This window comes from Cricetulus griseus, chromosome 8 (genome assembly GCF_003668045.3).
Source record: "Cricetulus griseus strain 17A/GY chromosome 8, alternate assembly CriGri-PICRH-1.0, whole genome shotgun sequence".
Taxonomy (NCBI): Eukaryota; Metazoa; Chordata; class Mammalia; order Rodentia; family Cricetidae; genus Cricetulus; species Cricetulus griseus.
In genome coordinates, this window is record NC_048601.1 from 75,087,602 (window position 1) to 75,110,072 (window position 22,471).

At 46.1% G+C, this 22,471-nt stretch overlaps 1 protein-coding gene across 6 annotated transcripts in view; it reads right to left on the reverse strand.

Moving 5' to 3' along the window:
- Nucleotides 1-22,471, reverse strand: part of Sfxn5 (sideroflexin 5) — a 123,910-nt gene that overhangs the window by 81,159 nt on the left and 20,280 nt on the right. For all 6 annotated transcript variants that reach the window (XM_027428746.2, XM_035448588.1, XM_027428747.2 and 3 more), the window contains exon 3: nucleotides 7,524-7,601. In XM_027428746.2, the coding sequence (XP_027284547.1) occupies nucleotides 7,524-7,601 (78 nt within the window). The remainder of the gene's footprint in view (nucleotides 1-7,523; nucleotides 7,602-22,471) is intronic.

Consider the following 22,471-nt stretch of genomic DNA (forward strand, 5'->3'; position numbering starts at 1 on the left):
TGGACTCACACTGTAGATTAATCAATTAAGTAATTAATGTAATAAAGGCAACCAATGGAAAAAAAGAAACAACGTGCATTTGAACTTTTTCATGAACCAGGCTTAGCGGCACACACCTTTAATCACTGAAGGGCTGGCTCTCTAACAGACCCCAAGCATGGCAAACACAGGCCCAAGCACAGCAAACATGGCGCCAACAGGTGTTGCCTTTTACCCTTCTCTCTCCCCTGCAAAAGCCATTAGATTGCATTCCTAAAGATAGCCCTCAAGGTCCATTCCCTTATTTGGCCACTGACTCATTCCTGAGACAAAACTCCAAGGTCCAACAATCAAAATTCATTGACTACCCTAGCTAGCCTGTCCAATAAGGGCTTACCACCGTAGTACACCCTAGCACAGACTTTTTCTTCTTAACACCCACTCCTGGAAAAAACAAACAAACAACTTTTGCTGCTGCTGCTGCTGCTGCTGTTTGCTGTCTGCTTTTGCCCAATCCAGAGGTGCCCCCTCTCCTCCCCCCAACCTCCACCCTGCTTGCCCCTCGGGGTAATAAGTCTCCTTTATGCTGAGAACTTGGTGTCTGGATGTGTCCAGTACCAACTCCCAGGAGCCAGGAGCCAGGGGTTGCCCTCCCCTACAATCCCAGCACTCAGGAGGCAGGTAGATCTCTGTGAGTCCATGGCTAGCCTGTTCATAGTGAGTTCTAGGACAGCCAGGGCTACACAATGATACCCTGTCTCAAATAATAATAATGATAACAGTTATAATGGGTATTTTTGTTCTTGTTTTGGTTTTTAATGAAATAGGGTATCCAGCATCCAAATCCTTTATTGACCCCTATTGTATATGGAAGATTAAATATCCAACAAAATCCCCACAGCTAGAGCGCAGTGGCTGACCAGGTAGGGGTCTGGGTGACTGAGCTCCTGTGGCAGAGAAGTGACATGAACCTTTTCCAGGCCAATGCTCCCCACCCCTCTATCTTCTGCTCCCTCCTATGTGTCAGAGCTAGGCAGGGCTGCACCAAGGCCTTGTTGATGCTAACAGGACACCACCAGGGGAGGGTAGAAACACACGACCCAAAACGAACATTCCTTCCTTCCTCTCTGCCAAGAGCAAAGTGACTGTACACAGGATCAGGCTCTTTGGCCCTGGCACAGCCTTGTATTCCTGGTTAAATTCCCACACACCTTTGGCTTGTACTTGGTTTTTTTTTTTTTTTTTTTTTTTTTTTTTTTTTTTTTTTTTTTTTTTTTTTTTTTTTTTGAGACAGGGTTTCTCTGTGGCTTTGGAGGCTGTCCTGGAACTAGCTTTGTAGACCAGGCTGGTCTCAAACTCACAGAGATCCGCCTGCCTCTGCCTCCCAAGTGCTGGGATTAAAGGCGTGCACCACCACCGCCTGGCTTTTGTACACTTTTTTTTTTTTTTAAGTCAAAGCACACATGTAAGCCCAGCACTGAGACAGGAGGAGCCTGATTCTGGGCCAACCTACAGTATGGCATGTTCCGGGCCAGCCTGGGCTACATGGAGAACAATTGTCTCAACAAATCAAAAATGAATAAACAAAAATTTAACCAGAGCTGGTCATGGGGACATATGCCTACAAAACCCCCAAATTCTGGAGACAGCAGGAAGAGGACCAGAAGTTCAAGGCCATCCCAGCTACATCGTGAACATGAGGTCATCCTGAGCTACATAAGACCCTGTCTCAAATAACAGCAACAACTGGTCAGAAGAGGAAGGAGGTGGAACCCATGCCTCTTCCGGTTCTGTCTACCATACCAACTCAAAAGGACAGGGTAAGGACACTGGCTACAGTTCTGGCTGGGCTTTCCCCCACAACCTGCTGGGCCCATGAATTAAATGCTAGATTCAGAAGAGACAGCAGGTACTGCCCACAGGGAAAAAGCACTCGTAAAAACAGATCACAGAGAACAACCACCCTGGGACATACAACCTCACATGGAAGGCCAACTGAGCCACGGTGGCCGGCCACCCACATGGAGAGTCCAGGCCAGGATCTTCCCAGCAGCACACAGAGGCACCTTCACTCTGAACTGCACTCCCAGGTTTAGCAATGACCTCCTTTGTACTCAGTCTAGCACCCTCTGGGCCTCTGGCCGAACGTGGAACTGTGCAGCCCTGACCCTGTGGGACTGACTGGCTTTAGTAACCACCCTGCATGGATCTGAGAGTTGAGACTGTTTGTTTGGCTCACTTGGAGAACAGGGACAAAGGGCAGTATAGGGAAGCCATCTGGGTGGCTGTTACAACACAGAGATTTACTGATTTCAGAAGTGGCCAGTGTCTGAGATAAACCTGCCTCAGTCTCCAACTGGAGACCAAAGGAGGGGTGGGCTGGGGTCCCACATGCTGCTAGGAGACAGGACACACCCCAGCACCCAGAGGGAGAACAATGGCCCCACCCCCAGTCTGGCTCGCTTACTTCCCCCCCAGTCTCCTAGCAAGCTGCTTCTCTAAACCTCCTAAGGCAGCAAAGACAGAGCCTATTTAAAACAACCTCCAGAAGGTAATTAAACAGAGCCTGAAGGGGACCCTTCTGTACGGGAAGGATGCCTCCATTCAACAAACAAAAAACTTCCTAATTGATCATTTGGGCCCATTGTATTATAGTGCACCATTAATTGCATTGCCATGGTAACTCCCAGGTACCAAGTACCTATACACTCCTATGTGGGGTGAAGGGAGCCCCCCAATTCTACAGATTCAGGAATGAAGAGGGATGTTCTGCCTGCTTCTGCAGCAGCTGTGGCTTCATGACACATAAAGCGTCTCTCTGAATAGAGGTCAGGCCCTACAGAGGAACTCAAAATCTCCCATTGGCTTACTAGGAGATGTGGGGTGATTTACTTAATCTTTCTAGGCCTCCAATACCACTTCTGTAATATGAATATAGGGATATATTTACTTTCGTGTTTATTATAAAAGTATTTACTTAGTGAGCAAATGTTTATCAAGCACCTACTACATATTAAGCACTAAAAAATCTCAGTGTGAAACAATAAGGTAGCTCAGTGGGTAGAACGCTGTCTTAGTATGCCTAAGTCTTGGTTTCCATGTCATCATCACATAAACCAGGCAGGGTGGTACATGTCTATAATCCTAGCACTCTGGAGGTGGAGGGGAGTTCAAAGTCATCCTCGGCTACATACTGAATTTAAAGCCAGACTGGAACACATGAGACCTGCAACACAGCAATTTCCTCCAAACTAAAACATTCCCTCCAGGAGAGAAGATCATGAAACTCAAGAGGTAAACAAAGTCACACATCTGGGAAAGCAGAAACTTGGAAGATTCTGGAAGGTGTTTCCCAAGGGTTGTGGGAACAATATAACTGCTGGGGGAGGAGGCTGACCAACCAGGCTGAGAGAGACACTAGCATATGGAGCTCCTGCAAGTCATGCATCCTTCATTGGTGTGCCAATGCTTAGGAAGGCAACCGTCTGCAGAGAAGCTGTCAGCTGTCCATGAGCTAAAGAGCAAGCGAGGCTACAGAAGCAAACCACCTGGGATGGCTTAGATGACTAAGAGCACATACTAGGAATCCAGGCAGCTCAGGACATCAGTGACAGTGGCCAGTGCAGGACCCCCATACCTGCCAAAGGGCCTTGGAGCAGATAGATTTCAGGTGTAGAGACCAAGACTACTGTCTACTCCAAGTCCAAGAACTCTGTGGAACTCTTCAAACGCCCCAGACATGCTTGAGCAGGGCCTTCCCTGAGCTAGAACCTGGAGCTCTCCTTAATTTCACACTGCTGTGAAGCTGACATGTCATCTCTGTCCAGTCTGTGACTTTGTTGACTGAGGCCCAAGGGAAGAAACATTGTGACAGCCATCACACAGGGCCCAATTTTTCAGGCTCTGCAGAGAGGGATGCTGTTCTTAGGGACCAGAGTGACAGGCTCACACCTAGAGTAGTGTGCCACCCAGCCACCAGATGGACCCACCAGGCACTACCACTGCCAGCCAGAAGGCAGCAGCACAGGAAGCAGCTAAATGCCAAGCTCCAGGCCCTCCCCCCCCCCACCCTGGAGGCCCGAAGGGGCTTTGGGGACAGAAAACAAAGCAGGCTGAAAAACAGGACAGCAGCTCTCAGCTGTCTGAAGGAGCAAAGAGAATAATGTGGCCTCTATCCCCAAACTCTGAGAGTTGACAGAGGTTCCAAGAGACCCAGCTCATTGGGAATGGGGCATAAGGGTGCTTAGACAGGTAATGGGCCAGAGTCAGGAAGTGGCCTTATTTCTGACAGGTACAAGGACACGGGAAGGTGTGAGGGCCCTTCAGGCTAGAGGGCTGGAGGTTCAAGTCTCCCAAGCGGACCCAAGGCCAGACAGAAATGCCACTACTGGCAACGAGACTATACACAGCCTGCCTTCCTGCTCAGGGCTGGAGGGCAAAAACCTCAAGACAGACAGGACCGCTTGACTGCCTAGGCTTCCTGTCTCTCATTCCCTCAGGGCCCTGCCTAGGCATTTAGCCAAGGCACTGAGGTCACTTTGCCACGCTCGCATCTACATATCTGTCCTGTTCATTTCTTCTGAGGCGCTTCCTCCCTGGACCTTCTGCACACTGTGTATCTTTGTCTGGGCCAATCCCACCACAAATTTGCCTAGCCCACTCCTTTCTCATCCTTGCCTGGACCCCTCCCACCCCAGGCCCCCCCATTATCAGGTTTCTCATCAGCCAATCTCAAGTAAGAAAACTCTTCCTGGCAGGGTGTTGCAGCCTGCACCTTTAATCTCAGCACCCCAGTGGCAGAGGTAGGAGGAGTTTTGTGAGTTCAGGGCCAGCCTGATCTACAATAATGTGTTCCAGGATAGCCAGGATTACATAGAGAGACCCTGTCTCAAAACATCAAGAAACAAAGGAGGGAGGGAGAGGGAGGGAGGGAGGGAGGGAGGGAGGAAGGAAGGAAGGAAGGAAGGAAGGAAGGAAGGAAGGAAGGAAGGAAGGAAGGAAGGAAGGAAGAATCTCTAACTGCCCTGAGACTGGACAAGTCTCTGCTTCGGCTAGTCTCCCACACTATCAGTTTTCTTCACTATCATTGTCTGGGGCGAGGTGTCCTGTGTCCTGCCACCCTGCTTCATCTTGCTCTCTGTCCTGTAGTGATGGAAGGAAACCTGAGAATGAGGATGTAGTTCAGTGGTGAGCACTGGCCTAGCACACAGCAGACTCCAGCAGTTTCAGATGTCCAACATGTGGGACTTGGGAGATGGCTCTTGGGGAAGTGTCGGCCATGGAACGTGAACACCTGTGTAAAAAGCCTGATGTGACAGTGTACACTTGTAAACCTGGTGATGTGAGGGGAAGAGATTAGTGGATCCTTGAAGAGCAATGGCCAAGCATCATAGCCAAAGCAATGAGCCACCGCTTCAGGGAGAGATGGAAGAAAGACACCCCCTGTCTCCTACACTACTGCATACATGCGCACCCACACGTGCACATGTACACACTGACAAGTACATACTGAGGACTCATGAACACACAAAATATATCTAATATCTGAAGTCTTGGAATTCCAGAATCATAAGAAATTATCAGAGACACAGTATAGCTGAATACGGTGGCTCACTCCTCTAATCCTAGCACTTGGGAGGCTGAGGCAGAAGTACCTTGAGTTCAAGGTTAGCCAGCTCCAGAGTGAAACCCTGTCTCAAAAACAACAACAATGAGAAAACTGTAAACATGTTTTCCAGGACTGCAAAGAACTGTCAGATTTAAAGGGGTCACCAAAAATCAAAACTAATGATGTTTAAAAGACTTTGGATAAACTGGATGGGGAAACTCAAACCTGTAATCCCAGCATTCAAGAGGCTGAGGCAGAAGGAATGCTGTGAGTTTGAAGTTAAGCTGACTAGTGAGAGCCTGTCTCAAAAAAGGCCTGTAGTCCAACCCCTTTTAAAATGGAGAGAATCTGAAGTCAAGAGAACTAAGAGTTCAAGGAGGGGATAAAGAGGATCACAAATAACACCAGAGAAAGAAAGTAGGCAACTGTGGTGGTTTAAAAAAAAAATGGCCCCCTCAGGCTCATAAGCAGTGGTACCATTAAGAGGCGTGTCCTTGTTGGAATGGGTGTGGCCTTGTTGGAGGAAATGTATCTCAGTGTCTTCCTGCTGCCTTCAGATCCAGATATAGAAAGAACTCTTGGCTCCTCCAGCACCATGACTGCCTTATTGCCACCATGCTTCCCACCATGATGACAAAGGACTAAACCTCTGAACTGTAAGCCAGCCCCAATAAAATGTTTTCCTTTGTAAGAGTTGTGGTCATAGTGTCTCTTCACAGTAATAGAAACCCTAACTAAGAAAGCAACTTCAGAAAAATCAGAAATTAAATGGCATCAGATTTTCCAAAAGCCATACTATAGACCAGGAGAAAATAAGCAATGGTCTTCAAAAGTATAAGGAAAAAAAAATTGTCCACCTAGGACTCTCTCACGCAAACTGTCAGTTAAGTCTGAGTGGTGGCATGTGCCTTTAAGGTAGATCTCTGTGTATTTGAGGCCAGCTTTGTCTGCACAGTGAGTTTTGGGACAACCAACACTGCACAGTGAGACCCTATCTCAAAAACAACAATAACCAAAGCCCTCTAAACATGTAAACATTCTTCTCATCCACTCCTTTCAGGGAGCTGCAAGAAGTATTTCACCATAACTACAGGATACACAAAGAGAAGAAAGACCCAGGACTGGCTGGATGTAGGAAATGGGGAAATGGCAATATAGGTAACTTCAAAGTAAAAGGAAGTACTGAAATACTGAATGCAGAAGATACAGCAAGAGCTAGAAGTGGAACCAAGTTTGTCTGTGAAAACCATGGACAATGATTAACTCCAGATAAAACACAAAGTTGAAAAAGAAAAAAAAAAAAGGCCATGATACAAACAACTTGATTCGACTATTCAGGAAGTGTTATTTAATAATTAGAATAACATGAGCAGCTTAAATACAGACCGTACAACCATGATTAAATGCTCAAGGAGGGGAGTGTACGAGAAGGAAGATGTGTCTTAACAGAAGTGGAGGAAATGAGAGTTGACCCCTCAACAGACACAACTAACAGTGAGAAACGGCAGTTCAGAGGGACAAATACAGATTTACATCTGAATACACAGATTTACACCTGAGATGCTGAAAGGAGTTTTTTCTGGTGACCAGGAATAGGACTGGGGGAGTGACAACACAGTGCTTTTTTTTTTTTTTTTCCCTTTTTAACTATGTGTAAATATTTTTCTTGAAAAATACGTAATTAAGTTTTCTTGTTTGTTTGTTTAGCTAGTTGGTTGGTTTTTCAAGACAAAGTTCCTCTGTGTAACAGCCCTAGCTATCTTGAAACTCACTCTGCAGACCAGGCTGGCCTCCCAAGTGCTGGGATTAAAGGTATGCACCACTACTGCCCAGCCCACAATTAAGTTTTGAAATAAAGTTTCTGAACAAAAGGAAAAACGTTGGCATATTACCCACAGAGTCTAGGATCCCCTCCCCCTGCCCATGGCAGAGGTACCTGCTCATTGGTAACTCCTGGACGGAGGGTGCCATGCTTGTAGTCCTCCAGCAATTGCACAGCCTCTCTGAGACGTCTCTGAAGAGGAAAGAGAAGGGACATTGTGTGGTATCAGACCAATACTTGTGACAGACAGTTCTGCCTTCAAGCAGAGTGACAGTGTTCACATGCATGACCACCATAGCCCTCAGAATTCACGTGAAACATCAGGAAAGGTCCAGCCCAAATGTCCCCCGACAGGGACCTGGCTCAACAGCAATGGTGTGATATACAACAACAGATCAGCCCAGCCCACCCAAAAACTGAAGTAAAACTCAGGAGACGATTTAGTCAGTAAAGTGCTTATAGGAAAACACAAGGCCCTGGTTCAAAACCCAGAAGGCACTAAAAGCTAAAGTGAAGGACTGCATACTTGCAATCCCAGAGCTGGAGGGGTTGAAATGGGAATTCCTGGGGCTTTCTGGCTAGACAGCATAGTCTACTAGGTGAGCTCCAGGCCAAGAGAGACACTGCCTCAAAACAAAACTGTTGAGAGCACCTGAGGAACTGCACCTGAGGTTGACCTCTGGCCTCCACAACCATGCACACCTGTGTGAATGTGTACACACACACACACACACACACACACACACACACACACACCAGAAGTGACTTAAGGGCTGGGGTGTAGCTCAGGACTTGAAGACTTGCTTCATATGCTTTTGGCTCTGAGTCCCATCCCCATCACAGAGGAAGGAAACATAAAACCAAGCAAGCATTTCCTGACCACATCCAGGGTAATTTCCTGAGTGAGAACAAAATGGCCAAGCAGTATAACATCATTCACTGGACCAAACATACACAGAGAGACACAGACACTCAGACACACGGGAAGGAGGCAGCAGGTAAAAGGTTTTCTAGGAGTATATTTATGTACCTATAAAAATAAGGAAAAAGAAATTGAGACCCACCAAGCTCATAACAGGAGTGACTTAGGTTGGAGAAAAAAATGATCAAGGAATGACAAGGAAGAACTCAACTTCAATTGTTACATCAAAAGCTTCTATTAGGTGGATATAATCACATTATGCTTCCATGATTTATTTTTGTCATAAAAAAAAAAAAATACTAGCGGAGGCTGGCAAAATGGTTCAGTGGGTAAAAGTGACTGTAGCTAAATCTGACTACCTGTGTTCAGTCCCTGGAACCCAAGTGATGGAAGGAGAGAACCAACTCTCGCCGGCTGTCCCCTGAATGCCACACATGCACTGAGGCACATTTGCACTCATACTTGCAAGCACACACACATACACACAAAATAAGCGAATAAATTTTTTAAAAATACTACTGACAGATTACCTATTGAAGTACTATGGCTACAACATCTGACAGTCAGGTAGATGGTTGAATTGCATGTGTTTTTTGTTTGTTTTTTTGTTTTTAACTCTTCAAAGCAACACGTGATAGAAGACAGCTTTCATTCACCAACAGACTTGGATAAAAACCTTCAGAACAGTTCTCACACAAGGCCAAGACTACAGATCACTAATAGAAGTGTAGATACACAAATTGGACTATAAGCACTCAATGAAATATCACACAATAATTTGCCAGGAGTGGTGGTGTCTACCTGCAATACCGGTAATAGAGGCAGAGTCAGGGAATCATGAGTTCCAGTTTGGGCTACAGATTAAGTTCCAAGCCAGTGCACACTAAACAATGAAACTGTGTCAAAAGGAAGCAAACAAGCGAGGTACTGTGGCACCCATTTCTAAATCCCAGCACCTAGAAGGCAAAGGCAGATCTCTGTGAGTTTGTAGCTAGCCTGGTCTACACAGGCCAGTGGAAGGCATACACCTAACAATAGTTCTTGTGAAGTGAAGTCGGAAGGATCAGGAGTTCAAACCAGTTTTGGTTACATGGTGAGTCTGAAGGCAGCCTGGGCTACACAAGAAACCCAACAGAGGGAGGAGGGGGGAGGTAAGGAGGGGGAGGAGAAGAAGGAGAGGGAGAATATACAGTGATTAAAAAAAAATAAGCAAGTAAGCCGATGGGTTGGTAGTGCATGTCTGTAATCCTGGCACTGTAGAGGGGGAGGCAGGAACATCAGATCATGTCAGCCATGGTTACACAGCAAGTTCAAGACCTTCAGAATAGCATCCATACATGGCCAAGACTACAGATCACTAGCAGTAGTATAGATACATAAATTGGACTATAGACACCCAATGAAACATGCTGCTTTTTCAGAGGACCCAAGTTTGATTCCCAGTGCCCACGTGAGAGGGCTAACCTGTAACTCCAGTTTCATAGGATGTAAGGACCTCTTTTGCCTCCATGGGCACTGGACTCACAATCACAAATCCGCCCCCCCCAACACACACACACACACATAAAAAATGTTTAAAAAAAATAGCAACAAAGAAACTGAACATGGTGACACATGTCTGGAATCCCAGCATTCAAGAGGCTAAAGCAGGAGGCTCTCGAGTGTGGGGCCAAAAGAAGAAAAAGAAAAAGGGAAATGAAGATATCAGAAGAGGCAGGAAAGCATAAAATACCTCATTCCCAACCACCGTACACAACACCAGGAAAACCACAGCAAAAGCTTAGCTTCTATTCTAGACTCTGAATGGGTTTTTTTGTTTTTTCTTTGCTTCCTTTGTTTTTGTTTTATTTTGTGTTTCAGGGGGAGGGTTTCACTTTGTAGCCCAGGCTAGCCTAGATCTCATCATGTAGCTGAGACTGCCCTCTAACTTTTGGGCAACCCTTCTGCTTCAACTTCCCAAGTGCAAGGACAATAGGTGAGCACCACAATTGGCCTTGTGTTTCAGTAAAATTGGATCACATTGTTTTAATTTGCTTAAGGCTGCATAAGGAGTAAGTTCAGGATTTAGCACTTGAACTAAGTTTCATTAAACCTTTGACAGGCACCCCTAACCCCCAGCACACCAAAACCTCCTAGATGAGCTCAGGGTCCCCAAGCCTGTGTGGCTTCCTTCTGCTGCCTGGGCCTCTACGGGCCTGGACAATGCATGCTCTACTTTCTGGTGAAATGCAGTGAAAAGCCCTGAATTCTCATTATTTCTCCTACCCCAGGGATTCTCCTGAGTTCCTATAACAACCTGGCCAGATTCCATCTCATTTGACACAGTCATCAAAGGCAGCCTCAAGCCAAAAGAATCAGTTCCATTAAGCCCTGAGCTTGGCAAAGAGTGTAAGAGAGAAGGAGAGCCAAAGTTCCTGCAGACAGGCCTGAGGGCCCAGAATAGAGGAAAGCTAGAAGGAACACTTTCACTCTGGGCCTCCAGGCTGGAGTTGGCCTAACTAAGACTTGCTCAAAGGTCCCGTGGGATGGACATGGCCCTAGTCACCTGTGTGGAGAGGCCACAAGAGCTGGCTGCTCTGGGGGGGGGGGGTTCAGGGAGATTTGGGCTCACAAGAAATGTCTCCTGCTATGCCTGCTCTCCTACCACTCTATTACAGTGCCTGGCAGAAGGGCTTTAGGGAGGAAAAATGCTGGGAGGTCAGAGCCGGGTGAGCTTGGCAGGAAGTCTTTTCAACCAGGAACAAACAGGCAGCTAGTCCCTGAATGTAAAAGTTGTGAGGGGCACAGCTGGTTGGGGGTGGCTGCTAGGCTGTGGCCCCTGCTGTAGCCCCAGGCTGGGAGCACACCAGCCAATGTTGCTGCTTCCCAAGTCTCCATCACCAGCCTGTCTGCCTATAGTCAGTGTGCCTCAAAGAGGTAAGAAGAGCTTCTCCCTATATTCCACAGGGGTATGGTCTCCAGAGGTCCTCTGCAAACACATGTGCTGGGAGGCATGCCTGAGCAGCAAACTATTGGCCTGAGGAGCATCTTGCCCCTGTGGACCTGCTGGGAAGCCCCAAGCAGAGATGAGTAGGAGACTGGGGGACATGGGTCAGTGGTAGAGGGTCACAGTGGTGGTGCACATCTGCAATCCTATTACTTGGAAGGTGAAAGCACAAGAATAGGGAATTTAAGGCTAACTTCAGCTACATAGGGAGTCTGAGGCCAGCCTGGGCTGCATGAGACTCTGTATCAAAAAATAATCAGGAGGTGTCCCAAATACCCAAACAAGTCAGATTATTGCCATTGGCCTTGGATGACCACCAGAACTTGATGGTAAGACCGACCCTATTTCTGAAAATAAATAAATAAATAAATAAACATGCAGGTCACAGGGCATGGAGAAATCAAGAATGTACTAATCATGAAGTTTCCTCCCTGCTGGCTAGCTCTCACAGTTCCAGAAGGTGACATGCAGGTTGCTGGGAAAGAAAAGTCACCAATGGTCTCATCTAGTTGTGAACCCTGTGAGATGCAATAACAACCTGTGTGGCAAGATGTATGGGTTGTTTTTGTTTTTTTTTTTTTTAAATGATATATAGAGTGTAATGGTTTGAGTGAGACTAGCCCCCATAGGCTCGTATATTTGCATTCTTAGTGCCCAACTGGCGAGCCTTTGGAAAGATTAGATGTGCCCTTGTTGCAGGAGATGCATCCCTGGGAGTAGGCTTTGAGTTTTCAAAAGCTCACACCAGGGCCAGTGTCTTCTCTCTCTGTGGATCAGGATGTAAAGCTCTCAGCTACCACCCAGTACCATGCCTGCCTGGATGCCATCATGTTCCCCCACTGTGACGATAGTGGGCTAACCCTCTGAAATGTAAGCAAGCCCCCAATGTTTCCTTGGTCATGGTGTTGCTTCACAGCAATAGAACAGTGTCTAAGACAGAACAAGAAGTTGGGAGGGTGTGGGGGTGGATCGGGGAGGAGCTAAGTGGAAGAGTTGGAGATAAATAAGATCTAAAAATACATTGAATTCATGGTGAAATTCTCAAAGAATAAAAACATTGTATTTTTATTTTATTTTTAATTTTTTGAGACAGGGTCTCTCTATGTAACCCTGGCTGTCCTAAACTCACTATTATGACCCGGCTGACTTCAAACTCTTAATAATATTTCATAATCTTCATAATTTCATAATCTTCATAATCTTTCCTGGTACTACAACCCATTTCCAAGTAAAACGCAAACTTCTCTGTAACCTCTGTGTGATGGCCATTCCTGGTTGTCAACTTGACTACATCAGGAATTAACCAACCCAAACTGCTGGGTGCACGTGTGAGGGATTTTTCCTGGTTGGATCATTGCAGTCAAAGAAGACTCAATCTAAAACCAGATCTTTTGAGGTAAGAAGGTCCACCGTAAATCGGGGCCACACCTTCTCGTGGCAGCCTGTATACAGACATGGAAGAAGCCCTTGCTTGTCTGGTAAGTCCATTCCTTCACTGGCATTAGAACCTACTTCTTCCAGATTCCAATGTGTACTGAAGACCAGCTGAGACATCCAGCCTCCTGAACCAAACAACTATTGGACACTTAGACAGCCATTGTTGGAACAGTCACACCACTGACTGTAGGGCACTCTCATAAATCCCATCTGTATAGTATATGCTCCTTCTCTCAGTTCTGTTTCTCTAGATGACCTGGAATAATGCACTAGGCAGGAGTGCCTGAAGGAGCCAGATATATAATTTACCATCTACTATTCCAGACAGCTAACACTAGACAGTAGCAGGAACATCTGGCCAAAAGCTGAGGGAAAGTGAGAGGCAGTAGGAGAGAGAAGAAGGGGGGAGAGGGGAAGGAGGAGACGGAGAAAAGAGAGGGGGAGAGAAGAGAGGAAAGGGGAAGAGGTATAGGGAGGGAGAGAGGAGGAGAACACAGAGAAGGGAGGGGGAGGGGGATGAGGATTGAGAAAGAAAGATAAGGCCCCATTAACCATTTAAAACTTAACCCAGCACCTGTGAGATGGCTCATTAGGTAAAGGTACTTGAAACTAGGTCTGGTGACCTGAGTTTAACACTCAGATTCACATGGCTGAAGGAGAGAACTGAGTCCCAGAACTAAGTCACACATATACTCACATACGATAAATAGAAAAACAGTCCATACAATGGGTAGGGATGAGCCAGGCAGAGTGTGAGGGCTAAGCAGAAGAGATCGGCACGGGGAGAACTAACAGGCGGTAGGTTGCATAGCTGGCAGGAAGCCCAAGGTTTATACCACTTCCTGCCCTGACCATTCCATAACTGATTCCTGTCTGGAATCAGGCTTGTCTTGTGTCTGAATTTCAAGCACAGGAACTCGGGGCCAAAGCTACTGGCACTGCAAGCAGTCTCCAGACCTTCTCCTGTCTTGTTCTAGTTTCCTATCCACTGCTGTCACAAAAACACTTTGACCAAAAGCAAAATAGAGAGGAAAGCATTTACTTGGCTTCATTTCCATGTCATAGTCCATCACTGAGGGAAGTCAAGGCAGGAACTCAAAGGCAGAAAACATGGAGGAATGCTGCTTGCTGGCTTAATCTCTGGCTTACTGACTGACAGGCCCATGCTTAGCTCAATTTTTTATACAGCCCATGAACACTTGCCTGGGGATAGTCTCACCCGTGGACTGGGCCCTCTTGCATCAATCAACAATCAAGTCAGTCCCTAACAGGCATGACCATATACCAATGTGATCTAGGCAATTTTACAATCACAGCTTTTCTCTCAGACAACTCTAGACTGTGTCAACTTGGAAATTAAAGCTAACTCAGACATCGTCCTAAACCCTTTCACTACCCTCCCAGGAGATCAGGCTAAACTCGGTTAGCTGAGATAAGTCCCTGGCTCCTACCTTCTATGAGCGATGTTCTGCAAGGCCAGGGGTAGAAGGAACCAGGGAAACACAATATTCCCCAAAGCTGACTCCAGTCATCTTAGGACCAGGGAAGTAAACTGGGAAGCTCTGGCTGTGGGACAGGTGGTGCATCCTGCAGGAGACCAATGGCCAATCAGCCTAAGAGCATTAAATCCACCATGGGCTAAATTATTAATGTGAGGCATACCTGAAGAGATGGTTCAGGAGTTAAGAGTACCTGCTGCTCTTGCAGAATACCTGGGTTTGGTTCCCAGACCTATTATGTTTAGTGTGGTAGGTATGACAAAAATGCATGCAAATAGACAAAAACTTGACTTGTAACTTGACAAGTATGTGTAAGTGTGTGGTGTGTGTGTGTGTGTGTGTGTGTGTGTGTGTGTGTGTGTGTGTGTGTGTGTGCACTCTGTATGTACTGTATTTGTACAAGTGAAGAGACAAGATGAAGATATCAGATGTGGTGATATATTGTTTATGATATAATAGTCACTGAGGATCAGAGAAGCAAAGCAGCCAGTCTATTGAGAGTTCTCACTTCTATCAATGCTCAGACTGAAGGGCGATGCACTGAACCTCAGATTACATCTCCAGACTTGCTCTCCACCAAGCCTCAGAATCCTAGACTGCTGTCTGAGACTGCATCGAGCTCCTTATAAACTCTTTAGTGCTGGGATTAAAAGCATGAGCTCTGTTTCTATTTTAGACTGGTTCATTCTCATGTAGCCCTGGATGGCCTTGAACTCACAGAGATCCATTTGCCTCTGTCTCCTGAGTCCTGGAATTAAAGGTGTGTGCCACCACTGCCCAGCTTCCATGGCTGTGGCTAGCTTTGCATTCTGATCTCCAGGCAAATTTTATTACATCATAAACAATGTATCACCACGATCAGGTGCCCTGCTTTGTCATTCTCTGCCATTATTCCTTTGAGACAGGGTCTCTCTCTGAACCTGGAGTCAGGCTGTTGCCCTGGGAGTCGCCCTGTCTCTGCCTCTGACAGTGCTGGCCACATCCACATGTGAGTTCAGGAATTTCAAACCCAGGTCCTCATGCTTGTCCAATAAGCACCTTACATAGTCAGCCATCTCTCCATCCTCTTGGGCGTTTATATTAAAAGTCCCATTAGAGGGCCAGTGAGGTGGCTCGGCACATAAAGGCAGTTACTGCCAGGCCTGAACACCTGAGTTTATTCCCCAGGCCCCACACCACAGGACAAAACCAACTCCCAAAAGTTGTTCTCTGACCTCACATTTGCACTGTGGCACATAAATACACACTCTCTCTCTGTCCCTCCACCCCACCACCGAAAAATGCACACTCACTAAATTAAAATATAACTTAATTTTTTAAGACCTGAAGCCATCTGAAAGGGCAGTAATAGAAATTTGTTTTTAAAATGCATAGCATGACCATGTGATGGGTTATCATGTAGTGACTAAACCTGTGCTTTCTTCTTCCTAGTTTTTAACAGGATGCTTCATAAATTTGCATGTCGTCCTTGTGCAGGAGCCACGATGACCACTGTACAATTCCAGTTTTAGCATATGTGCTCTGAACGGAGACTTCCCACCCAGCCCCATAGAATAAGTCCTCAAAGAGGGGAAAACAGAGAGGGGCTGGAGAAACGGCTCCGTGGTTAGGAGTACTAGCTGCTCTTGCAGAGGACACAGGTTTGGTTCCCAGCACCCACAGGGTGACTCACAAATGCCTGACTCCAGTTCCAGGAGATCTGATGCCCTCTTCTGGTCTGGGAGGCATCTGCACATGTGTGGTACACAGACATACATGCAGGCAAAACACCCATACACATCAAATAAAATGTTAATTTAAAAAAGGAATCTATTTTAAAGTAATTATATATATACATATATATAATTTTCCATTTATTAAAAAGGAAAGCAAATTTACACACTAATGAGATTAAGGTGTTTATTTTTACATAAAGAATCAACTCTCAGCGGGGCACAGCATGCACACCTGTGATCCCAACACTCAGGAGGCAGAGGCAGGGGGATTGCTGCAACTTCCAGCCCAACCTGTTCTACAGAGTGAGTTCTAGGCCAGCCTGGTCTACATAATGAATTTCAGGCCAGCCAAAGCTATACAGTGAAACTTTTCCCAAAGAACAAAACCTAATAATACCAATAATAAATCTTGGCTGGATATCTGCTACTGCAGAATGTAGAGCATCTTCAACAGTTTACAGAGCTGACAGATATTTTGATTTCATAAGCAATGCTGAGATCACCACTTCGCATACTGCAAAATGGCAAAAGTATGTTTTAGGGTTGTTTCAAACATTCCTAGAAAGTGTTCTAATTACACCAAAATCCATTTAATGATTTTTAATTTTAAGTATTTGTTAAAGTATAAATTGTTTCCATATTAAGCATATTCTTTCTAATAAATTTAATCTTTGTTTTTAAATAAAATATAAGTCAGCTCTAAAAGGAATTTTTGTACGTGTGTTTGTATGTGTACAAATGCAGATGGGTTGGGTGTGCAAGTGTGTGTGTGTGTGTGTGTGTGTAGAGGCCAGAGGACTACACTGAGTGTCATTACTTAGGAGCCATCCACTTTGCTTTTCAACAGTCTCTGGCTGACCTTAATGGTTGGCTAAGCTGGTTGGCCAGTGAGCATCAGGGATCTGCCTGCCTCTGCCTCTCAGGTGCCAGATTTACAAGTACATGTCACTGAACCAGCTGCTTTTCACATGGGTGCTGACGATCAAACTCAGTCCTCATGCTTGTGGGGCAATCAGCTTACTAACTGCACCATCCTCCAGACCGCAAACAGTAACTTTCAAGTCAAACATTCAAATCCATCCCAGAGACACACTGTAAAACTCACATGCCGAGGAATGGAGGCAGGGAAATACGAAGTCTTCGTGTTTATGATTAAACTTGTGAGTCTCTAAAACCAGAAAACTTTGTGTATGCAGTGATAACATGGAGATTCATAACATACAGTAGTCTTGAATCTGAGCTGAGGCAATTGGGGCAGCACTGGCTGGTGTGTGGTGTGATGGGTGTGAACGGCACAAAGTGTACCTGTCCGGTGTTCAGACCTGAGGCTGCAGCAAAGGTGTCTGAGGCAATAACACCTTGGATTCATTACAGGTTTGATTTTGAGGTAAGTTTTGGTTTAACTCACTCGCAGACCTTTCTTGTTCAATTTTTCACAACTCCACATTCAGTTTTCTCTATGGGGGTCACAACCTCCAGGTTAAGAAGCTGGGGCTCAGTTTAAAGGATATGATCTAACTCCTTCATACAGATACCTTTTCCTCTTTGTGACTGGTAAATCAGCAACCTGCAGGGGCGTGTGTGTGTGTGTGTCCGTGTGTGTGTGTGTGTGTGTGTGTGTGTGTGTGTGTGTGTGTGTGTGTGTGTGTGTGTGTGTCAGAGGTCAATTTCTGGGGTCTTTCTCTATTGCTCCCCACCTTATTTTTGAGACAGGATCTCTCTTGGAATCTGGAGCTCTCAGACTATCCACAGTGGATGACCAGTGAGCCCAGGAACCCTCCTCTCCCTCAGTCCTGGGGTAACAGACACATGATATCATGTCCAGCTCTTATGTGGGTGCTGGGGACCCAAACTCAGGTTCTCATGTATGGCAGACACCAACTGAGCATGTCTTCAGTCCCAGCACGGGATGCTTTGAAAGAAAATTAATGTCCTGTTTCTGATAACCCCTACTTACAGTGTTGGTGACCCTGATACAAACCTGCTGTTTAAACAAATCACACCAGCTTGCTCCAAGCTCATTGGTCCAGGAGGACCTCTTATGTGGGTGCTGGGGACCCAAACTCAGGTGTCATGTATGGCAGACACCAACTGCAGCATGTCTTCAGTCCCAGCACGGGATGCTTTGAAAGAAAATTAATGTCCTGTTTCTGATAACCCCTACTTACAGTGTTGGTGACCCTGATACAAACCTGCTGTTTAAACAAATCACACCAGCTTGCTCCACAGCTCTATTAGGTCCAGGAGGACCTGGGAGGTTAGTGAAGTGCACTCTGGGCATTTCTGTGAGGATTCCCAAAGCCAGGGAGCACTGTCCCCAATGTGAGTGGCAGTAACCATTATGCTGTCATCCCAGAGATGTCTACCAGCAGAGAACCTCTACCACATGCTCCTGCAGCCTCATCAGGGTGCAGAATCTCGGGATGCATGGACCATGAACTGAAGCCTCTGACACTATGAGCTAACGTAACTCCTTCCCCTTGAATTTATTTATATTGGGGGTGCAACAACATCACAGCAACTGCCATCAAACCCCCAGTCCAACATTTACTTATTATCACCGTGTGCACATGCTAAGGTGTGTGTGTGTGTGTGTGTGTGTGTGTGTGTGTGTGTGTGTGTGTGTGTCAAGGGACAACTGTGTGGGCTTGGTCCACTTCATCCACTTTTATTGGGACCCAGGGATTGAACTCAGATCACCAGGCTTGCACAACAAGTGCTTTGGCTGCTGAGCCATCTTGCCAGCCCTTGTGGATGTGTTTTCTCCCTATTTGGGGCACTAGAATCTATCCATCTTCTTAATGACAAATTTGTCCAAACATGGCCAGTGTTTTCTTTCAAGCCAGTTACTGTGTGGGCATGTCTCGCTTCCATAGCAGTCTTACACTCTCCTCAGTGACTTTCCCTGCCTTAAACCTGGATCCACCATCTCTCAATGAGCCCTATGTGTTCTTGTGTAATGGCATTTAGAACCCAGGGTGTGTTTAGAATGCGGGTGTGTTTCAAGACACTGGAGTGTCACATCTCAGCCCTTTCAGTGAGCAAAAAAACCAGAAAACTGGAAAATGTACTAGAAGCAAGTATGTGTGTACACACATGGTGCGAAGTCTTGGCTTCATACTGATGTCCCTGGTTCAAGTGCAACCCTACATGGCACTTTCTCTCATCTCCCTACTCTCACAATGACAGCCCCAGGTCCCAACACCAGCAGTTACGGGGAGTTATTTGTTCGCTTTATACTTAATTTTGCACTCTTTTGGTGAGCATGTGTTTGTGTCTATGTCTATGTATGTGCATGTGTGTATGTGAGAGTGCCCATGGAGACCAGAAGAGAGCATAGGATCCCCTGGAGCTAGAGAATTACAGGTAGTTCTGAGCTGTCCAACATGGATTTAGGAACTGAGTTTGGAACCTCTGGAAGAGAATTGAGCCATCTCTCCAGCACCAATGTTTGTTTCTGACATGATTTCATGTACCTGAGACTACTTTGTATTCATGATCCTTCTGCCTCCACCTCCCAAGTGCCGGCCTTGCAGGCACAAGCCACCACCCCCACTCACCCCACTATAGTTATTTATTCAAACTTATAAAGCACTCAGCTTAGTTCTGAATTACTACATTAATATTAGTACTGACAGGGTGGTTTTAATATCATTTCTGGGGCTGGAGAGATAGCCCAGCAATTAAGAGCACTTGCTTCTCTTCCAGAAGACCCAGGTTCAATTCCCAGAACCCACATATTGGCTTGGAATTGTCTGTAAATCCAGTTCCAGAGGATCCGATGCCCCTGGTATCAGGCAAACATATGGTGCATAGACATACCTGCAGGCAAAACATCTATGCACACAAAAATACATACAATATATATATATATATATATATATATATATATATATATATATTGGCTAGCACTCTCTGTTTTCAAGATGATCATTTGTTAATCTTTTGTTTGTTTGTTTGTTTGTTTTGTTTTGTTTTTCCCAGACAAGGTTTACCTGTGTAGCTTTGGAGCCTGTCCTGGAACTAGCTCTTGTAGACCAGGCTGGTCTCAAACTCACAGAGATCTGCCTGCCTCTGCCTCCCATATGTCGGGATTAAAGGTGTGGGCCACCACTGCCTGACTTCATTTGTTAATCTTTAAGTGATAATTGAAACCAGAATAGGCAATTTATGCCACCTTCAGACAAAATTAAGAGCAACTTAGACCCAAGTATGCTGTCTCATGTTGGGAGGATTATTAGGTGTTCAAGGCCAGCCTGGGCTACATAATGAGTTCCAAGCCAGCCAAGGCTATACTGTAAGATACTGTCTTAAAACAACAAAATAACAACAATGGCAAACATCACCATGGATGGTGGAGACACCTGTCTGTAGTCCTAGCACTTTGGAAGTGGAGGCAAGAGGATCAGAAGTTCAAGGACAGCATCAGCTATTGTGGTGGTCTGAATAGGTATGGCCCCGTGGATGCATGTGTTTGAGTGCTTGGCCCATAGAAAGTAGCATCATTAGGAGGTTTTCCTTATTGGAGGAAGTGTGTCATTGTGGGGGAGACTCTGAGGTCTCTTGTATGCTCAAGCTACACCCAGTGTGAGACAGCTGCCTGAGGATCAAGATACAGGACTCTCAGCTCCTTCTCCAGCACCATGTCTGCCTGCATGCTGCCACACTGCTCTCCATGGTGATAATGGACTAAACCTCTGAAACTGTAAGCCACCCCAATTAAATGTTTTCCTTGATAAAAGTTGTTGTGGTCATAGTGTCTCTTCACAGCAATAGAAACCCCAAGACAGCTATATTATGAGTTTTGAGGCCAGCCTGGGCTATATAGGGAGTTCCAGGCTAACTTGGCCTGGAATGTGGGTCCCTGACTGCCTCCCCTTCCTCAAATAAAATGAAAACATAGGTGCCATGTAGCATACTCTTGCTTTCAGAGGTCTAGCCTGCATTCCATAGCCCAAAGGGTGGGACATCTCTCCGGCATTTCTGCAAGCTTCCCTTGGATGGTGTACACTGTGCCCTGGACAGGAGCCTCAGTCTCCAAGCTCCCAAATAACCAAATTGCAGAGGTTTCATGAACCATATGGACGGTGCCAAGGATTCCTTGTAACAGTCATGGAGTGGATCATTGCTCACATTTACAACTTTGCCCAGCACAGGAAGAGATGAGCGGAGCCCAGCCTCATCTCACTGTGCACCTCATATGCCAATCTTCCAGCTCACCCGTCTTCCTGCTCCCCTCCCCGTTGTTTGCTCCTCTTCTTCCAACCCCCCCCTCTCCCCTTTTAGAATCAAACGCACAATTCTTTCCCGCTGTCAAGCAGAGCCACCTCCTCCTCCTCTGAAGCCTTGTTCAAGGCATTCTGAGAACAAAGACAGCCTTCTTCCTAAGAGAAATTACGGTGGATAAAATTGCCTCCGCCTCATTACACATACAAGGGTTGGAATCTTTTTAAAGCCTGGCCAGTTATAAATTGCAAGCCAACAGCTGCAAAACCTTCTGAAGACAATCCTATCCACAGACTCCAAGACTGCCTCAAATCTGGGACTGCAGGTGGCTCAAGCTGCCTGGGATCATTCCTCGCTGGGGACCTTCAGCTTGCAGAGCCACCTTCTCATGTCCTCTACTGTCCTCCTGCCCTCAGATGTCCAACCAAGCTGTCACCACCACACACTCCCTTCCAGGACACCAGCCACAGGCTTGGGAGTGAAGCAGGGTCCTATAGACATGAGTTCTAGTCCATAGGGGACCTGGCATGCCATGTGTCCCGAAACCCAGCAGGGCACACTACAGTTAGAGACTCTTTCCTCTCGCTTCCTTTGTTGCTGGTGAGGGTTGAGACTGCTTCCTTGATGGCCTGGAGGTCCACACAGGGACCTTGCAGATTAGGGAGGGATTCAAGATTTCCTGAAAATACTAATTTCCCAAGAGGCCGGCATGTGCTCCAAGAGACAGTCCTCCACTCTAGTGTGGCAGTGAAGGGACAGGCAGATCCAGGGGAAGCCTATCAGATCTCTAGGAGGGAAGTGTATGTGTGCAATCCGAGCAACATTTGGAAGTTGCTGTTGCCTGGGTTAATTTCTAATTAGTAAGTGTTTGAGTTGCTTTGACATTTTAACTGCTAGTGGGAAGGGGGCATGAGGTTTGACTATTATTAATCAATACAAGAAACCAGCCCCAAATGGGTTGGTAATATATAAGTAGGTTGTGGTCTTTCAGATATAAGAGTTACACTGGGTGTGATAATGCATGCCTGTAATCCCTGCATTTAGGAAGCTGAGGCAGGAGGAGTATAGAGAGTTCAAGGCCAGCCTGAGCTACCTAGTGAGTTCCAGGTCAGCCTAGACTAAATAGCAAGACCCTGTTCTAGAAAAAAAAAATGAAAATAATAAAATCAAAACAAGCAACAGCAACAAAAAGCAAGGTGTAGATGTAGAAAGGCAATAACAAATGAAATGCTGAGTGTGGGAGGGAGGAGGGTACCTTGGAGGAAGGAGGGTGAGTT